General features: G+C 30.9%; 3 protein-coding genes across 3 annotated transcripts in view; all 3 read left to right on the top strand.

Moving 5' to 3' along the window:
- The first annotated feature begins 2,479 nt into the window (after positions 1-2,479).
- On the top strand, positions 2,480-9,656 carry LOC102595682 (protein NRT1/ PTR FAMILY 4.5-like). The gene is made up of 7 exons (XM_006356064.1): positions 2,480-2,506; positions 4,390-4,486; positions 5,845-6,062; positions 6,973-7,416; positions 7,874-8,001; positions 8,169-8,521; positions 9,079-9,656. The coding sequence occupies exons 1-7, from the start codon at positions 2,480-2,482 to the stop codon at positions 9,654-9,656; spliced, it is 1,845 nt and encodes a 614-aa protein (XP_006356126.1).
- Positions 9,657-10,841: 1,185 nt separating this feature from the next.
- Positions 10,842-13,306, top strand: LOC102595351 (uncharacterized). Its single transcript, XM_006356063.1, has 4 exons — positions 10,842-10,983; positions 11,049-11,131; positions 12,687-12,801; positions 13,050-13,306. The coding sequence occupies exons 1-4, from the start codon at positions 10,842-10,844 to the stop codon at positions 13,304-13,306; spliced, it is 597 nt and encodes a 198-aa protein (XP_006356125.1).
- Positions 13,307-15,128: 1,822 nt separating this feature from the next.
- LOC107062256 (cyclic phosphodiesterase-like) overlaps positions 15,129-18,146 on the top strand; it is a 13,715-nt gene continuing 10,697 nt past the window's right edge. Inside the window, exons 1-2 of the mRNA XM_015312667.1 lie at positions 15,129-15,671; positions 16,711-16,765. Of these exons, the coding sequence (XP_015168153.1) occupies positions 15,261-15,671; positions 16,711-16,765 (466 nt within the window). The 5' untranslated portion in view covers positions 15,129-15,260. The remainder of the gene's footprint in view (positions 15,672-16,710; positions 16,766-18,146) is intronic.

The raw sequence follows: 18,146 nt of genomic DNA, 5'->3' as shown, positions 1-18,146 counted from the left end.
CCTTAAAGTAAAATTATTAAATATTTATTAATTATATTGTTTAATGCCATTGGTCCAAATTTAAACCTTCTCAAATAAATAATAAAAATGATATTTTAAAAAAAATTATTTTTCTATAAAATCACTTATGATTCATATTTTGACCCGATACACTTGAAAATAATATTGAAAAAACAATTAATTTCATGATATCTTCCTATTAAACTATTTTAAATCAACCCTAATTTATTATAATGTAATCCAACTCTTAAATGGGGATCCAACTAAATTGTCCATCTAATAAAATTATTAGTTTCATTAATATAAAATTTTCTCTCAATTATCCAAATGTCTTGTTCATTTTCTCTTTTATTACTTTTTTTAATCTATTATTCTTAATTAGAATATCCGGGACTCAAACTTGAAATGAACTCACATATTTATATTCTTTTAATTAGTATTATTGTCATGATGGGATGATGGTGGGGATAAGAGAAATGATTATTTTTATTCTTTTATTTTTAATTTTGGGTACACACAAAAGAAAAATGTAATATTTGCACATATTTGCTCAATTAAGTCATCTTTCATTGAACTAATTATTTCTATATGAATGCGTCATTATTTTCCTCCTTTTCTCTCTCTTGTTTGTCATAAATTAAATAAAAATAAAATAAAATGGTGGCCAAGATCTAAATAGAAAAAAATGGAAGAGATAGGAAGTGAAGGATCGGGCCGAGAGGGAGGAGTGTATAGAGTAGATGCCTAACCTTTTTATAATTTTAAATTTACTATGAAATGGAAAATCAAGTTAATCATGAGAGCTTATATATTAAGTAATTTCAAATTATTTTTCTACGGAAATGGCCTAAAATACCCTTAAACTATGAGATTTGGTACAATATTACCTTCCATCCACCTAATGAGTATGATCCATTAGATATAAGGGTATTTTTGAGCTGAAAGGTGGACGTCAGAGGTATTTTAGGGTCAATAGGTGGATGGAGGATAATTTTGTACCAATTCAAATACTTGAGGGGCATTTTAGATCCTTCTCCGTTAAAAAAATTGAAACTTGTGTATTTATAAATCAATCTTGACGCCTTCCTTTTAAATCTTTGTGTTTGTTGGTTACTTTCTACAATAATTCAAATCCTTGTCAAATTATCACTCCAATGGAATAGAAATAAGAAAACCCCACAGCCACAGGAGATATAGGATAAATAGATATTTTTTGAGAAAACAGCCAAATACCCTCAATTTATAATCAGACTTTCAACTACACATTTATATTTTATGGATATCCTATTACTTTTTTGGACTATTTTAAAGCGGCATACATGTACTCTTAGGGGTCGTTTGGTGTGAAGGTTAAGAATAAATAGTCTTGGGATAAGAAAATAGTAATGGAATAAATTTTTTGTATCTTGTTGGTTGCCATGTTTGAGATAATTTATCCCACCATTTATACCATAGTAATGGGATAAGTTATACCATATACATGGCGGGATAAGTTATACTAGGATAACTAATCCCAAAATAATTAATCTTGGATAACTTATTCTCAATCAAATGACCCCTTAAAGTGCTGACATGACATAAAAAGTGTTCACTCTCTCAAAGACAAGTGAGAGTCAAAGAACTGATACATTGCCTTTTATTTTATTTTATTTTATTTTATTTTATTTTCTTTACTCTTTTTTTCCTCTCTCTCTCAACACTCAACATCCACCTTAGTACATTTCCTTTATCACCATCGTTGAACCACCACCACCAGAGGTGGACCTACCTTAGATGAAGGGGTATTTGTGCACCTGTTAACTTCGAAAAAATTTATGTATATAATATATATGTATATGCCTAAATACATATAATATGTTTACTTGTGCACCCTTAATCACCAAAACTAATGTGGTGCACTGGTTCAATGCTTGATTTTTCACATCTTCGCTTAGCAAGGTGTCCTGGTTTCGATTCTCATTAATATTTATTGTCATTTTTTAGGGTGCGATTTTGGGTATGTTGTTGTCATATATATATATATTTTTTTTAAAACGCATGTATATATGAACTCAAGCTAGATTCGAACTAGCAACCTTAAAGTTTATAAGGTCAAAACCATCAAACCACACATTGAACTATGTTACACATTCGTTAAATTTATATTTATTGATACATTTTATTATATTTGTTTGACAATTTTTTACCACACATTGAACTTTGTTACACTTTCGTTTAATTTATATTTATCGATACATCGATTTTATACTTATTTCACAATATTTTATGGCAAAGTGTTGATACTTCAACTAACACGTATCCACAGCTAGTGGTGCCCCCGTTGTCTTTAAATCCTGGGTTCGCCTCTGAGTTCACCACCATAGAAGCCCCATTTCCTCACCCATTTTTTAATACTTTTCATAATTAGCAAGAACTTCGACCTTGAAATTGGTGTTAAAATTGTGGAATTTGGATGGAAGAGATGAAAGGGGTGGTCTAAATGGCTAATGAAGTTCTTGTGGCGGTGGTACTGATGAATATTGTTGGTTTCTTTGACCTGAAAAAGAAATGATAAGACATCGTGGTGGAGAGCCAAATAGAATTTTCCAAGCAGATACTAAGCACTCGATGAGAAATAATTAAAAAAGACAGTGTCCACATTAATCATTTAAAAAAACATTTAATTAGTTCATGGTTACTATTCAATTAGTGTCCAAAATATATGGAGAGATTAGTTTGTTTTCTCCGTCATTAAACTGGATTAACTTGTTTACCATATTATTAGTTATACATTGGTGTGTTGACAAAAATGAAATAATAAAGGAAACGTATTGCATCAATTTAAATGTCAATTGACGTGAAATTAAATATATTGAAATATTTTCTCCATCTCAAAATACCTGTCGTCTTTGTTAAAAATATTTGTCTTAAATTTTTTGTCCTTTTAAAAGTTCAAATAAAAACAATTATTTTCTTGCCATATATCCTTAGTAGTAATTAATAGTAAATATTTAATAAAGAGAGATTATATCTTAAAACATAAACAAGGGTAAAATAGCCAAACACTCCTCCTAATTAATGTTTTCTTAAGGGCGTTTAAGGGATATGTAGATTTCAAAACATAAGAAATATTTTGGAACGAGAGTAATATATAGTTCTGGGCTAAAGTCCAATAGACTTTTTGGTTCAAGAAACTATAACTTATTTTTGAGATTCACCGTGTGTCACTCACATGTCCGAGCATTTATGGCCATCGAAATCCAAAGTTGGCTTCTTTTTATGTGAGTGTATCTACAAGTTATTTTTGACATGGCAAAGGCATAGTAAACCGAGTCTCATGCCATTACTTCATCATTACCATACTCACCTTGTGGAACCATAGTCTAGTTAATCCAAAGATACTCTTAATAATATTGTGCGATATTATCCTCTTTGAACCGAACTCACATGATTTTCACCGGAAGGGCTCACACCATTACGAGTAATTTCACCCATTATATATATCTTTCTTTTCATATACATTAACTACTTATATGATATGAATTTCTTTCTTTTTTTTAGTGGGATAAGGCACAAATACCCCTAGACTATGATCGAAATTCCAGTAACACACCTTAACTAAACACTAAGGGATTATCCTTTTTTTTAATAAGGGATTATTCTAATGAAAATTGATAGTATGATTTATTGTCACCTTCTTCTGAGCATTATTTTGAATGTTTCATTTATTCATGAGAATCTCTCTTTCAAAGACGGCAGCAAAAAGAGGTTTCTTTTGATTTTGAATTTTTGTCACCACTTGTAAGTATAGTAAATAAATATCTCATTATCTCTTAAATAAATAGTACTAACATTCACCCTAATTATTGCCACTCTAATATTGTTCTTCTATTTGCTTGCATTAGGATCACAATTTTTGAGTAGCTATGGTACTTAATTTTCCATTTATATATGGTGTGTTCGGTACAAAGAAAAATAGTTTCCCAGAAAATAAGTAAATTTATTTTTGTGTGTGCTCGATACGTAATCAAAAAAATATTATTTTAAAATTATTTGTATATGATATAGACAAATATTATGATAGGTGGAGGCCGTATGGAGTAGGCACGTTGGATGGTGGAGATGGGGCGAGGGGGCGAGGAGGACGTCATTAATGTGAAATTTGTTTTTCCCACTTCCATTAGAGAACTCATTTACTCATTTTTAAGAAACTTGTTTTCGTAGAGAATATGTTCTCCAAAACTTTTAACCAATCGAATATGGAAAATGCACCGGAAAATATTTTTCTTCGTACCGAACATACCCTTAATCCATTTCTCATTTCTCAATTTCTCCATATTGATTTATATAATATGAATTTTAGTTCTTTATGTTTTCTTGATTATTTTTTTCCTAATATCTTGGTTGTAGGATAAGAGTGAAGTTCTTGAAGGAAAGGTTGATTGGAGAGGAAGAATAGCTACTAAAGATAAACATGGAGGACAAGGTCCTTCCTTACTCATTTTAGGTAATGAATATTGACTCAAGAACCCTTCAACACAAATATATATATTATTAACACGGTGTGATATTGTCTGTTCTAAGCTAAGATCATATAATTTTTTCACAAAACATTTCACAAAATTAATAATATTATTGCACCATTACTTTCCATACCATTTTATTGAATTAAGTCGATTCAAGATTAATATTCATAACATAGTGTGATATTGTTCGCTCTGTACCAAGTTTTCACATGATTTCTCCAAATAATTATGCCATACCATTATTAAGAATAGGGAAAAGAGTCTGATATACCCCTTAAATTTGTTATTTGGAGCTGATATACAATAACATATCTAGTAAAATTTTATAAATGAAGTTTCGGGAGAAGATTTATTAACTACCTCGTGGAGGTAGAGATGTTATTTTTGAAAGATCTTCAGCACCTCAGATACAATAATTTCACGTATAAAGGATCTGATATACCCCTCAACTTTGTCATTTGGAGCTGATATGCCTCTTGTTATAAAAGTGGCTTATATATACTCTTACCGTTATACAAACGGCTCACATATACCCCTACCGTTACAAAATGAGCTCACATATACCCTTCATTTAACGGGAGTGAAAAAAATAGTTTTAAATTTATATATTTAACCTTTAATTTTTAAAAAAAAATCATTTAGGGTTATATATGATCCTTCTAGCAAAGTTCAAGGTATATTTTAATCTTTTTCATACATAAATTATTTTTTGACTTCTTTGATTATCATTACTTGAGTTTCTTATTCTTATTTTATTTTTTTCTTTTATTCCTTAATGTAAGAAAAAAATTTAAAATAATTTTTTTTGACTATATTATAATTTAAAACTATTTTTCGGCTATATTGTTATTTAGTTTTTGTATTTGGAAAAAAAATTGGGTCATCTATAATAAATTTTACAAGAATATTAGTGAAACATAAATTAATTTGACCATCAAAATAATAAATCTAATTAGTCATTGAAACAAACAAAAAAGTCAAAAAAATATATGTTTGAGGAGGATTAAGTATACCCATATGGGATTATATTTTGTTTAAAATATTATTAAAAAATTAAACTAAAATTAATTTTTCACTTCCGTTAGAGAAAAGGGTATATGTGAGCTATTTCTATACCAGTAGGGATATATATGAGCCACTTTCATAACTAGGGGTATATCAGCTCTAAATGACAAAGTTGAAGGGTATATCAGGCCCTTTTCCCTTAAGAATATAATCATATGTGTATCTACTTTATAAATATATATTTTGACTACATACCATAGGTTGAATTCCCTGAGTGAAAATCCTAGCTCAGTCGATGATTCCACCATTTAACATTATGTGTATTAATTACTAGGTACATTTGCTTGTGAGAACATAGCATCATTTGTGTTAGGAGTAACCTTGGTGACTTATTTCAATGGAGTGATGCATTATGATGTAGCTGATGCAGCAACTCAAGTTACAAATTACTCAGGAACCAGTTATATTTTAACTGTCCTTGTGGCAATCCTAGCTGACACTTATATTGGAAGATTCACAGCTGTTTTTGTTTCATGTTGGATTGAATTCTTGGTAATATTTCATATTCTCTTCATCTTGTTAATTTTATCTAAGTGAGTAGTTTTTTTAAAGTTTTATGCATCGACAATATACAAATCATGTACTCCTGATTAAAGATAAATCTAAGGGTATACCTAACATGTTGAGGTGGATGCCATATTACGACATCAGGTTCATTTGAAACTAGTATTTTTTATGCAAAACATAATTTCATGTGTAAAAAACCATCGAAGTTGTAACATATACTAATAGGTTTGAACTTATAGAGATTGAATCCTAGATCTAACTTTGCTATTTTAGGTTCATTTTGTAAGAAAAAACAAATATTGAATGGATAGTATATAATATCATGTTAACTATGCCTATTAGTTCCAAAACAAAACATAGATTTTTTTAGTTTTTTCCTCTACATATCATTTGTGAGTGACATCTAATTATATTTTTGGTAATTAAATGACTTAAAACAACCATATAATATGATTCAAATACAGATAATAAAACACCCTATAATAATTTATAATCAAACACTTATATCCTATGTTACTCGGACCCTTTAAATATCAACAACTGTATATCAGATCCTTCAAAAGTAGCATATTTTTGAAGGATCCGACATCTGACACGGGCACAACATTATTTTTTCGAAAGTCCAAGCAACATAGCTTATACCTATGTTTTTCTTAGACACTCCAAAAATGTTGCCGTACCCGTGTTGAATTCTTCAAAAATACGTTACTTTTGGAGAATCCGACACTCATCAAGAGTGAGAGATCCGTCTAAGAACAATAGAAGAGGGATATACCCTCGAATCGGATCTTAGAGAAGTCTAGCACATGTCGATATTTTTGAAGAGTCTGAACTTATTTATACCCCTTATATTACGGAAATGTTACACTAATGAAATTCCTCAACTATTTGATAGGGACTAGGATTGCTAGCATTTCAAGCACACTATCCCAAATACAAGCCAACACTTTGCAACATTCTGGATCCAACATCAAATTGTGAGAAAGTTGATGGAAAAAATGCAGCACTTTTATTTGTTGCACTTTATTTGGTAGCACTTGGCTCAGCAGGAATAAAATCAGCATTGCCATCACATGGTGCTGATCAATTTGATGAGAAAGACAAGAAAGAAGCAATTCAAATGTCAAGTTTCTTCAATTGGCTTTTGTTAGCTGTGTGTCTTGGTGGTTCATTTAGTACAACATTTATTGTGTGGATTCAAGAACATAAAGGATGGGATTGGGGATTTTTTGTGAGCACATTGGCTATGTTGTGTGGTGCAATAATATTTTGTGTTGGATTACCATGGTATAGAATATTTGTTATCAAGGGAAGAAGTGCCATCACTGAAATTTTCCAGGTAAACTGTCACCTTTTCGTAAGTTTCATACCTCATGAACTATTTATTACTTTCTTGGTGTATTAAAAAACACACGTAGAGAATAGCATGTGTTTTAATACAAAGAGCGTGATAGTTTAGGTAGGTAAAGAGAATAGCATATAGTCAAAGTATGAAACTCGTGAAAAACTCTAGTACAAACACTTATTTTGTGGATTCAAAAACATAAAGATCGTCCTTTCGAAAGTTAAACATAAGTCTTAGCTATATGTTGCTTGAATCCTTTGGAAATGTTGCCTGATATGTGTAGAATCCTCCAAATTTTATTCATTTTTTTGAGGATCTGACACGAGTACAACTACATTATTTAAACGATCCGACCAAACATAGAGTCTAATAGTACTCTTACAATTCTCTCTATGACAAACTGTGATCATTTTTCTAATTTTGTTTTCCTTACTTGTGTTCTTATTGATAGGTGTATGTTGCAGCCATAAGAAACAGAAATCTTCAACTTCCTCAGGACTCGTCCAATCTCTATGAGATCGACGAGGATGAGGAAGCTGCAATTCAAGCAGAGTTTCTACCTCATACTGATACATACAAGTTAGTTATTTCTCTGTTTCATATACTTATTCGACCAAATTTTTATATTATCAAATCACCTGAAAGATAATAATAAGTATCGCACCTAACAAACAGGATTGGTGCAACAACATTTTTGAAGAGTCTGAGAAATCCGACTTAACTTATTTCTTTTTTTTCTTTTCTAGGTTCTTGGATAAAGCAGCTATTATTCAAACATCACAACAACAACAACAACAACAATCTGCAAAAACAATTAATCCATGGAGACTTTGTAGAGTTACACAAGTAGAAAATGCAAAAATCTTGCTAAGTATGGTACCTGTTTTTTGTTGTACAATTATTATGACACTTTGTCTAGCCCAACTTCAGACATTTTCAATTCAACAAGGCTTCACCATGGATACAAGGATCACAAATTCCTTTCACATACCACCTGCCTCATTGCCAATCATCCCCATTGTGTTCTTGATCATCATCATCCCCGTCTACGATCAAATCATCGTTCCAATCTTGCGCAAGTTTACCGGCATTCCCACAGGTAAGGCTGTCAAGAGAACGAGTTTAACTGAATTTGGACGGGTCAAAATAGATTAATGAGCTAATAAATAAGTTGATTGAGCTAAATTTGGCAGGTCAAAATGAACTGAGTTAATAAATGGGCAGGGGCGAGTCATTAACTCGTCCTGATATTACTTGAGGTGAAATGAATTGGGCCAAAATAGGCTAGCTAAACAATAAGTCATAACTCAACCAGTCCAACTCTTACTAAATTATATATCTTTATTTTGTTTTCTTATTTATAAAAATTACATATTGAAACTTTCTTTTTCTTTATATATAATGATATTGATTACATATTAAAATTAAAGTTTCTTTTTCTTTTCTGAATGTAATGGATCAAAATGATTTGAATTAATAAACAAATGGGTTATTAATCCATCCAAAAATTACTTGGTCTAAAATGAGTTTGATCCCAATAGCCCAAAACACTTACATGCTTTGGGCGAGTTTGAGTTGTATTTATAAATGGATGGTTTGGGCGAGTTGAGCATATCATATCTTTATAGGCTAATTTTGTCACTTCTACCTATACAGGCATAACATACTTGCAACGAGTCGGGGTTGGCTTAGTCCTCTCCGCTTTATCTATGACAGCAGCATCCATCTTAGAAGTCAAGCGCAAACAAGTAGCACGGGAACACAACATGCTTGATGCGATTCCCGTGCTACAACCATTGCCTATTAGTGTGTTTTGGCTCTCAATCCAATTCTTCATATTTGGAATTGCAGATATGTTTACCTATGTGGGACTTCTTGAATTCTTCTACTCTCAAGCACCAAAGGAATTGAAATCAGTGTCATCATGTTTTCTATGGACTTCAATGTCAATTGGATATTTCTTGAGTTCAATTATTGTGAAAATTGTGAACAAGGCAACTAAAAAAGTTACAAATAGTGGAGGGTGGTTAGTTGGGAATAATTTTAATAGGAACCATTTAAATTTATTTTACTTGATGTTAGCTGTGTTGTGTTGTTTGAATTTTTGTGTCTATTTGGTTGTTGCTAGTAAGTATAAGTATAGGGTACAAAAAAGTCCTAGTGATCAAGATGATAGTAGAGTACATGCTCTAAAAGATCGAAGCAGTCTCTCGACCTTCTCAAGGCAAGAGTAGAGTTGATCAATAAGCACTATCAGCTTCTCCAAATCTCATTTACAGGATTTCAGTGGATATGTTATTGTTATTGTTGACGAAGATTTAAAAGTGAAATTTATGTTATTTGCTATATATTAGCAAGGATATCAGTTTCTTTCTAATTGTACTTGGAAAATTCAGTTATTTTGAAAATTGAAATATTAGTTCCTTATTGTTGGTTGTCTAGCAAAAGGTCTTTCTATTTTATATTTAAAATATTGATTTGCTATATTCAATCAATTGTATTTCTCATTAAGGAAAATTAAAGGAGTAAATACTATTTCAAATTGAGTAACTTTGCCCTCTATTAAAATTGTTTTGATCTAAATTTATCTTTTCCTCAAGAAAAAGTCTCGTTTTTATCCTTGATACCTAACGAAACTTCAATTCAAGAGTTATTTCAGACCATCATTAAAAATTAAGAAAGATAAAATTGAATGCATACAGAAAGTTCACTCATTTTACGTTAGAACTCCTCAATAGCATTAATGGTAAATTTAACGCGATTTGCTAACGGTAGATAAAGACAGCCAAAATTCGGTACGTTTAAGATTTATTATGTATATATATAAAAAAATATATACTTTTTAACTTATATATATACAATTTAAATTTTATTGCTTAAATTATAGTCAAAAGTTTAGAATAAATCAATGTTCACTCAGGTAATTTATGCAAAGTAATTCTCACTAAATAATTCGAAATATTGATATACATGAAAATAATAATAATAATTATTATTATTATATATACATTAAAAAAAATTATAATTTCCATTAAAAAGAGGTTCAGAATCCCCTTAGCTTTACCTGATTCCGAATCTCCTCTAATAATAGTGACAAACACAAAAAAACTAACACTCCATGCAAATCCATTACGTGGCTACAAGGCTCAGAAATACAAGCCACCTCGACGACACATGCATGCCTACGTGCCCAGCCAAAAATCCGCCACATCATACTATGCCACCACAACGACACATGCATGCCTACGTGCCCACCCAAAAATACACCACATCATACAATGCCACCTCATCAAATATAAAAACAAAAACCTAATAAAGCTCCACCCAACTCAACCCCATCCATTTCAATCACTTTTTTATATTTCAAAAAATTTCAAGAAAAACTGTCTAATTATTTCAATATTATTATTTCTATCATTATGGCTTCTACAACAAAAGGTCATGAGCAAGTTCCACCAGGAGAGCCTATGTCAATGGGGCAACATATGCTAGACAAAGGGGCTCAAATGATGCAATCTTTAAAACCTATCAAGCAAATGAACCAACATGTGTGTCGATCGGGTGAATATACATTAAATTTTTTTTAATATAACTATAGGTATAAATAATTATGAAATTATATGCAGGGGTGGAGTATATATTATCTGATCGTATCTTTGAAAGTTTGCCTCAAGAAGAACAAAAACTTTGGCATTCTCATGCACACGAGGTTTGTACCTTAATTTTCATTTTTTTTAACACCATATATTAGTAGACGAATGATTTTGTAGTCCTTTATAAATTTATTTTTAGTTTTATATATCGATTTTACAAGAAATTAAATATTCATTTTTACACCCAAGACTCATGAGATTGATCTTTTTTTTTTCTTTTCTCGAAAGGTTATTTTCTTCTTTCTGAGCGGTCGTAGAGATCGTTTTCTCCTAGTAGGTTAGTTACCATATTACTACAATAAAAATCACTTTTAGGGGAATAAATATATAAATTAATAAAGAGTAATAAAGTTTTAGCGGTATTAGTCAATTGTCATTGGATTTAATGTCCTATAGGCTTCAGGGACATCTGCAAAGTGTGTTAATTGACGCTAAAAATATATATTTAGCTAGGGGCAGACCCACGTGAGTTCCAGACTTCCAGGGGATCACCCGAACCCCCTGACAAAAAACTACAATGTATATATATATAAGGTAAATTTTATGTATTTATGTAGATATATTATTTCCTCCGTTCCTTTTTTATATGTCATCTTTTTAATTTGCACTTGCATTAAGAAATTAAGTAAATTTACCCTTCTGCCCTTATTTAATGTTTTCTTAAGTCAACTTTATAATAAATGATGAATATGTTAGATTTCAAAAATTAAAATGCATTTGGATGACTATTTAAATTTTTGAGTTTATTTTTTGAGTCAAATTTTTTCACCAATTGATCCAAAAAATTTAAAAATTAATTTTTCCCACCTCAATTTTCCTATATATTTGTGTAAAAATGTTTTAATTTGTTTGTTGATACTTCTTTTTCAAAATCAGATTTTTTAGAATAGTGAATGGAAAAAGAAGCAAATGTATGAAGTACTCCAATGAATATTAATTACTTATAGATTTTCTAGGTTGGTCAAAGTATATATTTTCAAGATTAATTAACTACTCTATCAAGGATATAATGGGAAGAATATGGTAATTTGTTTATTGAATTTATAAAACGACAAGTATTGTGGTCCATCTATTTATAGAAAGGGATGACATATAAAAAGGAACAGAGGAAATAATTTTGAACCCCTCATGAGCAAGAAGAAAGCTATAGCACAATGACATGTCTACTTAAAGTTCAACTTTTGAGTCTGGAATTTGCATCCCGGCGTTAGCGTTTCATTTTTTTTTACCTTTTTTTTCATTTAGTTTCAGTTTCTAATTTTCTCGTTTTTTTTAAAGTGTGGATTTGAACCTAAAAAAAATCAAGGTCTCATTCCTAAAGGCTAAATCACTTTTCACTTTCCAAATCCCTATTTTTCGAACCCCTTGAGTGAAATCTTGGATCCGCCACTGTATTTAGCGGTAATATGTAAGCTATTGTCATTAATTAATTATTGCTAAAGATCATTTTTGGTGGTATATTTATTATGTTATTAAATTTTTTTGTACTTGTAATTACATAAAACACCTCTTATGTTTCATTGTACATTTGTACTTGGTCTAAAATAAGTCATATATATATATTTTATATTTATATAACGGTTTGATCTTTGTGAAAATTTGATATGATAGATAAAATCAGGACTTTGGGTGAATCCAAGAGTTCCAGAAATGGTAATAAGGCCTGAACTGGAGAATCTTACCAAAACCTATGGCAAATTCTGGTGTACGTGGCAGACAGATAGAGGTAACTTTACCATTTAACAAATTATAAATCAGTCTCGTTTCAGTTCATGTGACACTATTGACAATTTCGAGAGTCAAACGAGTTTCTTTTAAGTCTTTAATAATAGTATATTAGTCCTCTCATCTCAATTTGGGCATTATATTGTGTTGATTATTTTGATTTTGAGATTCAAACGAATTATTCTATTTTAAATTCTTCGATCATTTGAAATTTGGTACTAATTGCTAATTTAACTTGCAATTTCAAAGGTGACAAGTTACCAATTGGGCCTCCATCACTAATGATGTCTCCACAACCAGTAGATTTAGGCATTGTGAAAATAGGTCTAGTCAAGAAGAGAGATGACAAGTACAACATATCGACCGACGCCATGAAAACAGCTCGGGCTGATTTATCCGAGCGCACCCGTCTCAATCCGAGGGCGGATTATTGGGTGGAGCATGGTAAGGGTTTCATGATCGATGTTGAGGATGTTGAGATGAAGAAGATAGCACCATTTCCATGAGTTTGTATACAAGCTTTTGCATGCATGGTTTGCAAAGATGTTAATGTTTTGTTTTTAAAAGGCATTTACTAAAAAGCAATATATGAATATCTATGTGAAGTTCAACCCTTGCATGAAGCAATTTAGTTTTTTTTTTTTTTGATTCAGTGAAAGTTGACTATTTGGGTTCAAAGATTGTTTCTGTATGCAGTGTAATTATCAGGTTTCACTAATAAAATTTTGTATTAAAGTTAAGTTGCATTCAACCCTTAAATTTAAGTTAGATACAACCCTCCTCTAATGTTTTCTTTTGATACATGTATTTTTTATATTAAATGTACTCTGACACACATAGGGAGAGAACTAAGCAAAAGAGTTAATATGTATCATGGATATTAAATACATATAATATTGATATCAGAAATATTATGAAATATAAATACATAGAGAGACAAGGGAGTGAGGCAACCCTCCTCTAATGTTTTCTTTTGGTACAATTTTTTTATATCAAAAGTACTCTGACACATATAGGGAGAGAGGTAAGCAAAAGAGTTAATATGTATCATGGATATTAAATACATATAATATTGATATCAAAAACATTATGAAATATAAATACATAGAGAGATAAGGGAGTGAGGCAAGCGAAATAGGAAAGAAGCGAGGAGAGAGTCTATGTATTATTTAATTTTAGAAAAGAGAGTTACATTTATTTAATTTTTTATACATATTTTACTCTCATATATTCTAAAAAGATACTGTAATTGATTATAGTTTAATAATTAATTTTTTTTTCAATTGATAGTATAACATTTCTTGTAATATCTTGTAAGACAAGAATAAATATATATAAATTATTGTACATTGCATAACAACACAAATGTTTAAATCTCTCTTATTGATTATAATTTTTAAAATATTTTCAATAGTTTTCAATGGAATCAGTTGTTATATAAACTATTAAAATTATTCTAAAAGTGTTTACAAATAAAATTAAGACTTCACTTGATTGCATATGCCAATTAGAATATATTTTTTTTTTACTTATATAATATTTTGTAATACTTTTTATTACAAAACAAAAAGAAACAATATTATAGTGATTGTTACACATTCAAAGTTAAGACAATTTTTTTTTAAATTTTAATTATTTGATAATCTAATTAGTTTGAGCTTGAAATCAAAGAATTGAAAAACATTTTACAAAGTCAATATTAAAACATGATTGACAAATTGAAGTGAATCACACAAGTTAAGAAATAAAATGTAACTATAAATTTAGTTTTCTACATTTAAAAAAATTATAATTACATCAACAATAAAATTTCAAATATATGTGCATAATAATTAGTAAGAGATTAACGACAAATTATTAAGAATATTTTAATAAATAGTAACAATAAATCATTTTTTTTTATATTTGAATGATTATTATGTATTGTTTATTTCACTCATTAAATTTTCTTTCTTTCATCTTCCATAGTTACTTCTTTTTACAACATTGTTACATTTTTCATTTATATTAATATTAAAATCTTTGTTATTACTAGTATATATATGCTTTTGTATTTAAAATAAATTATACTTAATTTAATCTATATATATTTGAGTACGTACTCAGATACATGTATTTGACATGGTACGAAAGAGATGTGAGAGCATGTAACCAGTGAAATTTGTATTTTTTTGAGACGAGAGTTGAGTTTGAAATTTAGTTTACAAATATTTAAATATATAATAGATACCTCGAAGTATGAATATGCACGCATCATACCATCTAATTTGCTAATGTACAATTAAAAAAACAAATCATATACCCCACTTGTTGAACATAATGCCATTTTCCACAATAAAAAAACCCAGCTAAACCATCTCTGTAATATTCCATCAACTTCTCAACCATTACCTCTAAACGAAAAAAATCATATCTTTTTAAAAATGGGTTTTCTCAAATCCCTTAATCATCATCTTCTTCATGCTCAATAACATTTTCATAATCAAATTCTTTTCATTTCTTGGACTCATAGCCATTTTTTTACTCTTTTATTCGATTCTCACAGTACCAGAGCCAATGCAGAATGTACAACTCAACGAAGCAGACACCAACAAAACTGAAGTTTATTCAGTTTGGGCGATTCCATCGGAAGATGTCAGTGTTAGGGTTAAGAAATTGATGGGTGGACTTAGATCGGAATTTGGTGGGCCCCAATTTGAACCTCACGTGACAGTCGTCGGAGCGGTGAGGTTAACGGAGGAGGAGGCACGTGACAAGTTTCGAAGAGGATGTGAAGGGGTGAAGAAGGTGTATAGTGTTACTGTGGAGAAAGTTGATATTGGGACTTTTTTTTATCAATGCGTTTATCTTTTGCTTCATCCGACTAATGAGGTAAAAAAAATTAATCTTTTTATTGTTTGACTTTTTAGTTGTAGTCGTAATCGTAGTCGTAGACTCGTAGTATTATAGCTTGTGTAGTTTCTTGTCCTTAATTTGATTTATGTTAGTATCTGTTTGATTCGTTGTATCTCGATTATAGTATAGTGCCTTGGTTTTTGTTCCGATGATGTGTTGATTCTTTATACCTCGATTATCGTATTGTTTTGTTACTATATGTTTGATTCCTTGTACCTCAATTTCTATTCCGCTGTGTTGATTACTTGTACTTTGATTATCGTATTTTTTGTTACTATATGCTACTATATGTTGATTCCTTTGTACCTCGTCTATTCCTACATGTTGATTACTTGTACCTCGATTATCGTAATGTTTTGTTACCATTTGCTACTATATGTTGAATCCTTGTACCTCAATTTTGGTTTCTATGTGTTGATTACTTGTACCTTGATTGTCGTACTGTTTTATTCAAATTTTTATTAGTGTGTTTGTTTATCTTTTGCTTCATCCCATCACTGAGGCAGAAACAGATCTTTTAAAAAAAAAAGAAAAAGATTTTCATTTGAATTGTTAGTAGTCGTAGTAGTATTGCTCTAGTAGTTTCTTGTTCTTTGGTTTTTTTACTATAGATAGATTCTTTGTACCTCGATTATCATACTCTTTTGTTACTATATGTTGATTCCTTGTATGCCGATTTCTGGTCCTATGTGTTGATTACTTGTACTTCTACTATCGTACTATTTTGTTGTCATCTGCTTACTATGTGTTGATTCTTTATACCTTTATGTGTTAGCAATACTATGTGTTTTCACTTTTGAAGGGTCAAAATTATTTAACTTAGGGAAATCAAGCTTTTAGCCAGTAGAACTGTCAATGTCATATCAACCTTGCAACTGGAAAAAAGAAAACAGAATCCATATATAGGGAACTATGGAAGTTTACTTATTCTTTACGTTGATTTTTTTAAATGTATGATCACTTTTAAGTTGAGCTGCTGAGGATAAATTAGTGATATGGAATTCCTTTCTACCAGGTTGTGGAGGCTAGTGCACGCTGCTGCAGCAGCTTTGGTTACAACAGCTCAAGTCGTAAGTTATACATTCTATCTTTGTATTTTCTGGCACTTTTATAATTTAGTCGTTTTGCCTTTTTCATGGTTTCGACTTCTCTGTTTGTCTCTGTATCATCTTGTTACATTATAGTAGTCAGATACTTACTCGTAATGTTCATAAAACAGAATAAATGATAGCGAGAATAATTCCTTTTAATCCCTTTACTTCCCAATGGATTGAACTTGCCTGAATATCCTTTTTGTCACATTCCTTAAATCTCCTAAACAAGGAGCCATGTTCACCTCAAACTTCCTTCATATCCCCCTTCGTTCCAATTTCAAATCAACATTGTTATTTGGATGAATTTCTGATAGTCTACCTTCACGATAGCAACTAGCACACGCCTCGACTAATTCCATGGTATCTGGACCAATTTGCACACGCCTCGACTAATTCCACAGGATACATGTTGTTGTGAACCAAGCTGACTCGGTAAGGGCCTATGGGCTATTAAATACTTTTAATTGGGGATCCAGGCCCAATTAGTATCTCTATTAAAAAGGACTAGAAGTTAGAAGAAGGGGCATGAAAATTATGTGAAGCTTTGGCTTTCTGATCCTCTCATCTCCTTTCTATGGTCTAGAATCTCATCCCCTTCTAGTTACATTCTTCTATGTTATCTATCTATAATTAGTGTGTTGTTACTTTGTTGTGGGTATTATACGTTGTAACTTGTATTCCGTAATAACAATATATATATCAGTGTTTGTGTTGAAAATTGAGTTTGTTACATTGGTGCTTTCCTCCATCGGTCTCCAACAATGGCGATGTTTCTACCTAGATTCAGCGGCGACGGCAACCCAGAGAGCTGGATTTTCTGGCCGATTTGTACTTCACAAATCTTGGCTTCGACGAGAATGATTGTTTTCCACTTCCTTCATTCTACCTTTATGGTGAAGCCTATTTCACAATAAGCTAATTTTTGATTGGAAGCATTTCAAGGGTAAATTTGCTCAGTGCTTTCAACAACAAACCAACAACAATGTAGTGGGGCGTCTAGCTAATTCATCACAAGTTCATTTTTGACTGCGTTAATTATGTCCCTATAGTTTCACAATCAGCTGTGGTGTCTCCCAGTCATTTTCCAGCATCATCTGCCCTTGATTTTGCCTATGAAACTGGTAACTCAAAGGCGGACTTTGTGCTTTATAAATTGCCAGAGACGTATTAACATGTGGATTCCTTGGCATTGATTACTGGAAGTAATACTGAGACTGAAGCACTTAAAGACAGGTACTCACCTCATACAGGGAATGCAAAGTCAGTAGAGGGAGCAAATTTGGTATCGGGACCTTTTTTCAATGCTGAAAACAAGGCGTTCGATGAAATGTCACACACAACAGTGAGCTTTGAAATT

Source organism: Solanum tuberosum, unplaced genomic scaffold, assembly GCF_000226075.1.
Source record: "Solanum tuberosum cultivar DM 1-3 516 R44 unplaced genomic scaffold, SolTub_3.0 scf00214, whole genome shotgun sequence".
Classification (NCBI taxonomy): Eukaryota; Viridiplantae; Streptophyta; class Magnoliopsida; order Solanales; family Solanaceae; genus Solanum; species Solanum tuberosum.
This window is presented reverse-complemented; position numbering and strand designations above follow the sequence as displayed.

Bases quoted from the DNA above. Each gene is read 5' to 3' on its own strand.
- LOC102595682 (XM_006356064.1), top strand. From the start codon at position 2,480: ATGGCTAATGAAGTTCTTGTGGCGGTG. The intron at 4,487-5,844 runs GTAATGAATATT...ATTAATTACTAG, and splicing joins TCCTTCCTTACTCATTTTAG to GTACATTTGCTTGTGAGAAC. The intron at 8,522-9,078 runs GTAAGGCTGTCA...CTACCTATACAG, and splicing joins GTTTACCGGCATTCCCACAG to GCATAACATACTTGCAACGA.
- LOC102595351 (XM_006356063.1), top strand. From the start codon at position 10,842: ATGGCTTCTACAACAAAAGGTCATGAGCAAGTTCCACCAGGAGAGCCT. The intron at 11,132-12,686 runs GTTTGTACCTTA...TTGATATGATAG, and splicing joins GGCATTCTCATGCACACGAG to ATAAAATCAGGACTTTGGGT. The intron at 12,802-13,049 runs GTAACTTTACCA...GCAATTTCAAAG, and splicing joins TACGTGGCAGACAGATAGAG to GTGACAAGTTACCAATTGGG.